At 30.4% G+C, this 7,490-nt stretch overlaps 1 protein-coding gene across 1 annotated transcript in view; it reads left to right on the forward strand.

The window, feature by feature from the left end:
• Positions 1-6,248, forward strand: part of LOC128674370 (connectin-like) — an 81,684-nt gene extending 75,436 nt beyond the window's left edge. The window contains exon 3 of the mRNA XM_053752865.1: positions 2,286-6,248. Within this exon, the coding sequence (XP_053608840.1) occupies positions 2,286-2,770 (485 nt within the window). The 3' untranslated portion in view covers positions 2,771-6,248. The remainder of the gene's footprint in view (positions 1-2,285) is intronic.
• Positions 6,249-7,490: the final 1,242 nt, after the last annotated feature.

Consider the following 7,490-nt stretch of genomic DNA (forward strand, 5'->3'; position numbering starts at 1 on the left):
ACCAACTTTGCAAACATAACTTCGAAGTTCCGATCTGCTCAATATCCTGATAGTGCTATATTGCTGGAACGAAAATTTATAGCGTCCATAATGTTAATGCTGGCGATAAATCCTGCAACAGCCTTAGCCTTCATTTCCGAAAACATGTCGCCGCTATCCGATTATATACCTACTGAACTATGCTTACTCAAATAAGAACAGGTTGAAGTTGTCATTAGGTACAGCAATTTTAGCAAGGTTATTTTTTGACATTTAATTTATGACGTTATAAACAAATTTGGTAGCTTTGTCCACTTTTGTTGTACATATAAAGACAGTTAATTGATACTTTTAAAAAAATTACCTCTATATTATAATAGTTGATTACAAGGAATAGGATTAACTAGCTGCACCCCGAGGCATTGCTCTCGTGGGAATTTCGGGATTAAAAGAACCTGTGTTATTCCAGGTCTTATTCTACCCGTGAAACAAATTTCATAACAATCAGTCCAGTGGATTTTGTGTAAAAGATTAACAAACATACACATATTAAATGTGTCAGTCAACTTGAGAAAAGTTATACACAAAATCAGTGATATGTTTTAATTATATGATCTCTCAAAACATAATTTTGTTTGTGTAAAACCATGTCTAACCAAATTCTGAGAATCCGTGTACCAAGCAGCTCTAACTTGAGTTATCTCAAATTAATCCTCGTAGTAACGGAATCTACGAACAGTCGATTCGAGTACAGTGATGAAACATGAAACCTGCCCGAATTCATGTTATATTCGACACTATTACCGTGGCATAACGTCCAGATAGGGTAACATGTACACAGTACACTCTTGTGAGCATAAAGTATGGGTTGTAAAACAATTCATAACTTGGTTAGAAGTAATAAAGATATTTTGTAAGAGAAATGTGTCTATATGGCTTTGAATTTTGGTCCCTTATGATAGGCTTTATAAGAAAGTTCATGGTTGGTTGCATGAATATTACAATCGACTATTACGTCACTCGAACTCGATGCTCGAGTTATGTCAAAATAGAAACAAGTTTATTTGTTAGACAAATTAAAAAAAAAAAATATTCATTTCGCTACAACTTTTGAACGGCTGAACCGATTTTCATAAGAAATAGCTAAGGACACTCGGGATAAAATTATCTGTGATACAAAAAAACACCACAGACAGATACACAGACACGTTAAACTTATAACACCCCTCTTTTTGCATCGGGAGTTAAAATAGAATCTGTAAAGTAACTTTAAATTTGCTTTTTTGTATTAAAATATTATTTTAAATTTCTCATAATTTAATTTTGTACATTAAACGGCTAATTGATAATTTAATTGAAATAAATGTTTTAGTCAGTTTAATCAAATAATAATTTGTACTATCATTTTTTAAAATATAATTATCTTATTAAGGTAAATGTAATTTGAAATTTTAAAAACACTCAAATGCCATTTGAGTTTATAAATGCGGTCAATAGAAACTCCTAAATAGTAAACAATTAAACCCTATAATTATTTTGAAATTTAATGATAATACAAGTCAATTAATTTTCAATTATTTTGCAATGCACTCAAAATTTCATTGTTCATTTTAATGGTGAATAAACTGTTAGTGTTTAATTAAAAATTAACAAAATTAATTAGCTCTTTGCGAGCTATTAATCAGCCGTAATGGTTTCTGAATGCTTTTCACGGCAATAAGAAAATACATAATATTTATGTTGTTGTTGACTTGTTTGGAACCATTTTAGTATACTTTTTAATATGTTTCTGACTTTCAATACGTTTTGGTTTATTGAAAATTTCAAATCTTTCCCCAATATTCTCTACAGTTACCTACTGTAGATATTATTTTGAATCGTCATCAAATTTATTTAGTGAAATTTTAGTCTAGTACCGACTGTCAACGTTTTCATTTCATAAAAAAACCGACGGAACATTGTAACTTTAAATAAAATAAATTTATTAACAAGTAAGGTTTATGTTATCAAATCTTGATAATTCAAAATCTTCAGATTGTTCAGCTCTGAATTCTGCAACTTTATCCTACCTCGTCTGTCTGTCTTCATCTATTGGAAAATATTTCATGTCTACGACCTCAGCACTTAAATAAAAACGCTTACAATCTAAGAGGATTTTTACAATAATTGATCCTTTATTAATCCCAATCTTCTTAAATCCTATTAGCGAACTAAAACCAATTATTCCCATCAGCCTTGACTTGAAATGTCTTTATTAGTCCGTGATTAGACCAATTAAGAGTCTAATGAAGGTTCCATTGTTACAGGTAACGAATTCGCTTGTGACTGCCACCTGGCATGGATGCACAAACTCCGGCAAGAAACAAAAAGCGGAAAAATACGAACTTCTTTTGAAAACTTCGTATGTAAATTAAACGGTGACCCATCATCAAATTCACACTTCACTTATTTCGAACGCAGCGTGATGAATAATAATCTTGAAGAAAAAAAAGATTACCCTGATACAGACGATGTTTTCCATGACGAAATAGACGATGCTTATGCTGAAGATACTAAAGTTGTCAGAGCGGAGAATGAGAGAATATTATTACAAATACCGATTGATTTATTGCCCTGTCCTGTGGACGTGAAAACGGTGACAGATAGAACATATACATACCCTTCACAGAACGAGGCGAAAGATTACAGAAATCTTATACAGACATCCAAATTATCGACGGTTCACAAAAATATTCCCATTTTCCTCCTTCTCGGACATTTATTATTTACGACATTGGGACTTTTATATTAGGTAACGTTTTTTGGTGACTGGGGAAAATGTAAATAAATAAATATTGTACTTAGATGTATTTTAAGCCAGGCCAGGTCTAGTGAGAATCAGATACATCTGATGTCAATGTTGAATGTATTTACAGTTCAAAGCTTAAATAATCTGTTTGAAACAAGACACAAATGCAAATCGGTTTAATGTAAATAGTTAGTTATATATACGGTTATGTAAAAATGTGATATAAACATAAGTGTAATTATATATAATATTTAAAGTACAGTAATTAAATTATTGTAATTTTCTATGGAGTTCTATGGAATAAAATTGTTTAAACTTTCTCACATACAAAATATTTTAAATTTTTTGGAATACAATATAAAGTAAACAAAAAAATATGTAAAAAGAGCAAAGTTTTACTATCTTGTGTAAATATATAAAATATTTAGGTATATCTAAGCAGATAAGTATCGGATTTATCTAGAAGAGTTTTGAAAATGACTCGTTCACATGTTAATTTGTTTCGGAAATGTATTAATTTATATTTTAAACAAAGTAATACAATTTATATTTATGAATATTATTCAATGGTAGTTAATTTTAATGAGACAAATCAATTGATATGTGACATCAAAGATTTATGCAGAGATATAAAAACATATTTTGTTCTTATACGCTGCAGGCAATAGAGAAAAGACGAGGAAAGATGTTTGGACGCATTATCAATACGACACGATAACAAGTTCTTAGATAGAAGAGAAAGTTGAAGCTTGGAAAAGGAAAGCCACAAAGGGCATTCATGGATCAGAAGAAGAAGCAGCCGTAATGTCGTATAGGGAGGTAAAATCTATGGTAAAAGGTAGATGTAAATGGAGGCAGCTCCACCAACAAGAACTACGTTTTCAAATGCTTGATAATGAAGATTTATGAATATGTGTGATAGACTAAAAGTAACTATAAAAAAAAAACAATTATATAAAATAATTCAAGAAATAGTATCATAAAACCCGATTTATTGTTTATAAGAAATTAATTAAAAGTTATGGAATTCGTTAAAAGTTATCAACAGACCATTCAGATTTAAATTTCATTGGATGCTTACAAAAGTTTTTTTGTTATGTTAAATTTATAACGTTACGTAACGTAACGTTATGTATTGTTTTTATTTAATATTTCTTATTGCTGACAAAATTCTTATTATTTTCCAGATTTTGTATCTACTTGCTTGTAAAATTACAAAAAATACCAATAAAAAATACTGGGTCGTATTCGTAAAGACTCTTTTGTTAAATTTCCACTTAAAATTATATGTAACACCAATAAACTATAGGCAAATTCTAAAGCTGTATCAATTCTCATAAACTAATATTGTTTTATGTAAATTGCTTTTGTGTTTTGAAATGAGTCCGGTGTCATTTTGTGGTTGTATGGTAAAGCAAATTTGAAGTATTGTGGCTTTACAACCAATAGCTTTACTAACAATGGTTCGCTTTAGAATATATTGAATATCGATACTATTAACAGTTCAGGACGAGGCAATACTAAAATTTTAATTTAATCACAATTTAAAAAGTTAACCATTACCAATCTATAATATATTAATTTTAATAATCAAACTATCAATGGTCTATCGATTGATAATACGAATAAAGCTCCTTTTTTTAATTTTGATCTTGAAATTGTATTCGTTTTATCTTTTTATGTTGGCATTTCGACAATTACACCGCAAATAGCATTGGTTCGTTCGACAGTACCTAATTTGTTACGGTTTTGACTATTCTCACACTAGTGGTCTGGGCTAATGTTTCGAAAATATATAATAGCAAGTATGCATAGATAGATTTATTAAAAAATATATATATAATCAAAGTATTCACTCCCAATTATATATGCAAATTTGTGATGCGTCTCTTCAGCTTTTAAATTGTCCACTGAAAATGACACTTCTCTATAAATTATTTTATTGTAACTGTTGGCATATTTTCATTCAGAAAATGTTGTGTATAAACATGATCATACATTATCAGTAGAAATTTAAACAGAACACAGGAATGTATAAAGATAAAAACCACATCTTCCTTCCACACGAGACATACGGACATAAATTGCGAGTTAAATAAAAGCTTGTAAAAATACTTTCAAACATAATTTTGTGAACAAGATCAGTTCAAAGAATAAAAATGAACTCTAAAAGAAATATAATTAAAGAAAAACAATTCTAATTATTGAGAAAAGGAGAGGCACTTTTGATAAAATTTTCCTTAATAAGCACTTTATATATAATATAAAATCATTTTATTATTGGTGAAAAATAGTTTTATCAACAACTAAAGTTTATTTGAAGTATGAATAAATTTAGAGCTAAGTTATTTAAGTAAATTATTTGTAGCTCAATTGAATCGGAGTAGATAGGAGATGTATTTCGATAAATAATTGGGTAATTGGACAGTTAAAGATAACTTATTTTATTTAACTTCATTAAACTTTGAAATGACGCTGAATTAAATAAACTTCTATTTCGTTTTAGTTAAGCATTTAATTTGTAACTTTAAGCAGTGGCAATATACGTGTATTATTGTTTTGTGAAAACATAAATTATGTTAAAAATATTGGATCATTAATTTTTACAGTTGTAAATAATCAATCATAACTTAACTCTTTTCACTTATTACAAATCACATGAAATGTAAGTACATTGAAAGAAATCAAATTACGAAAAAAATATTTTTCAATAAGTTCCCTTCAGTTCAGATTAATATTATATTTATAACAATTATGGAAACTGTGATTAACCTACTAATTCCCGTACGGCCCGATCTGACGTGATGCTATAGTTGTTCAATTGTTTTTATTATCTCCAGGATCAAAGGGTACGGTAAGAAACTATAAGATTAGAACATAAGAGTTTATAATCATAATGAGATAAAATATAAATAAATATAAATATATTAGGACGAATCACACAGATTGAGTTAGCCCCAAAGTAAGTTCGAGACTTGTGTTATGGGATACTAATTCAACGATACTATATTTTATAACAAATACATATATAGATAAACATCCAAGAACCGGGCCAATCAGAAAAAGATCATTTTCCATCATGACCCGACCGGGGATCGAACCCGGGACCTCTCGGTTCAGTGGCGAGAACTTTGCCACTGCGCCACCGAGGTCGTCAAGATATATTTTATATTTCCAAATATTATATTCTTAATATTCTGTGCGCGTTTGCAGATATTTGGGACTTGCCGTGTTAGCTCGCTGGCATTTATTACATGTAAGATACGCAGATTGTCTACGTATTTTACTAATACTGCATTATTAGATTATAGGTATTATTAATAAAACTTATGTCTATCAATAGTCTGAAATAAACGTATTACTATTGAAACAAACAATGTCACGTAAATTGCCATTTCTCAAAGAACATGTATTAAACTCTAATGTACATAATCCGTTGTAAAGTATTTATTACTTTAAAATAATTTCATTAAAAGTTGATGTTGAGATATTGGGGATTTCCTTTATGAACCCATTTGCGAAACGCGTTTAATTAAATTTTGTGGAAATCCTTACAAGATAATCATTTTAAGAGATACTGAGAGAAAAGATGCTGGTTATAAGCAAATAAATAAAAAGGTAACTTCAAGGTAATCTATTTATTTGGTTTTGAAGAAACAATGAATAATTGAATTATTTTATTTTCAATGTATTAACAAAGACTCATTTTGTCACTATGTCAACGGAGTATGTTTTAAAATCGTAAACTAATTTCATCAAAATACGTACAACATTTGTGTAAACGTATTACATGGGTAGGTAAATCACACATGCTTTTAAAACTAACTTTAAATAAATAAATAAAATGAAAAAAATCAGGACTCGAGCGGGAATCGAATCCACGCCCCCGCCTATCCCGGACGGACTCAGCCAATACGGCCTAATTATTTCATGAAGTGGTGGTGTAATAGTTAAGACTGTGGATCGAAAGATCTCAGGTTCGTATCCTAGTCGCGCCATATGAGTTTGTATACCAATCTGACTCATATAGTATAGTAGTTTTCATAGACCACTTGCTTCCGGTGAAGGAAAATATCGTGAGGAAACTGATGGACAGTTTAGTTCACTAGTGTGTATGCGACTACTTGCCACTAGATGACGGTAAGTAGTCGTAAGTCATGTCAGATGCCTTTAGGCGACTGAAATAAAATCTGACACCAGTGTTAGTAATAACAAACTCGATATGATGATGATTGTTTCATCTCCTTACATCTCCAAGTCGATGACGTATAGAGAGTGGTATTTTTTTAATCAATACACTTCACGTTTAATGCATATAATGATCAAAAACAGTTCATCATATAGATACAACCAAGACGATTAGGTTAAATTGAATGAAAAAAATCTATCAAAATAAATCTGGATTTGTATAGGTACAGTCAACCGCGCCTCATGTTACCCTACATAGAACTCTGCCATGGAAATAGCGAGCATTGATTTTAGATAGCTTTATTTGCTGTTAGCCGTACAATCACTAAAATCACACTTTGGCAACGTTGATTTTGCTGGATATTCTGATTGCCGATTGTCGAGATTGAATTTCAACCGATGCCGCACCTGCACCGATCTGCAAATTACTTGACCATCAGTTGAACGCCGCTGACCGATATGGGCGTACCCAGTATCTGGGGTAGGCTGGGGCAGATGACGATATTTCTTTTTTGTTATTAAGAGGTAAGGAAAA

This window comes from Plodia interpunctella, chromosome 12, assembly GCF_027563975.2.
Source record: "Plodia interpunctella isolate USDA-ARS_2022_Savannah chromosome 12, ilPloInte3.2, whole genome shotgun sequence".
NCBI lineage: Eukaryota > Metazoa > Arthropoda > Insecta > Lepidoptera > Pyralidae > Plodia > Plodia interpunctella.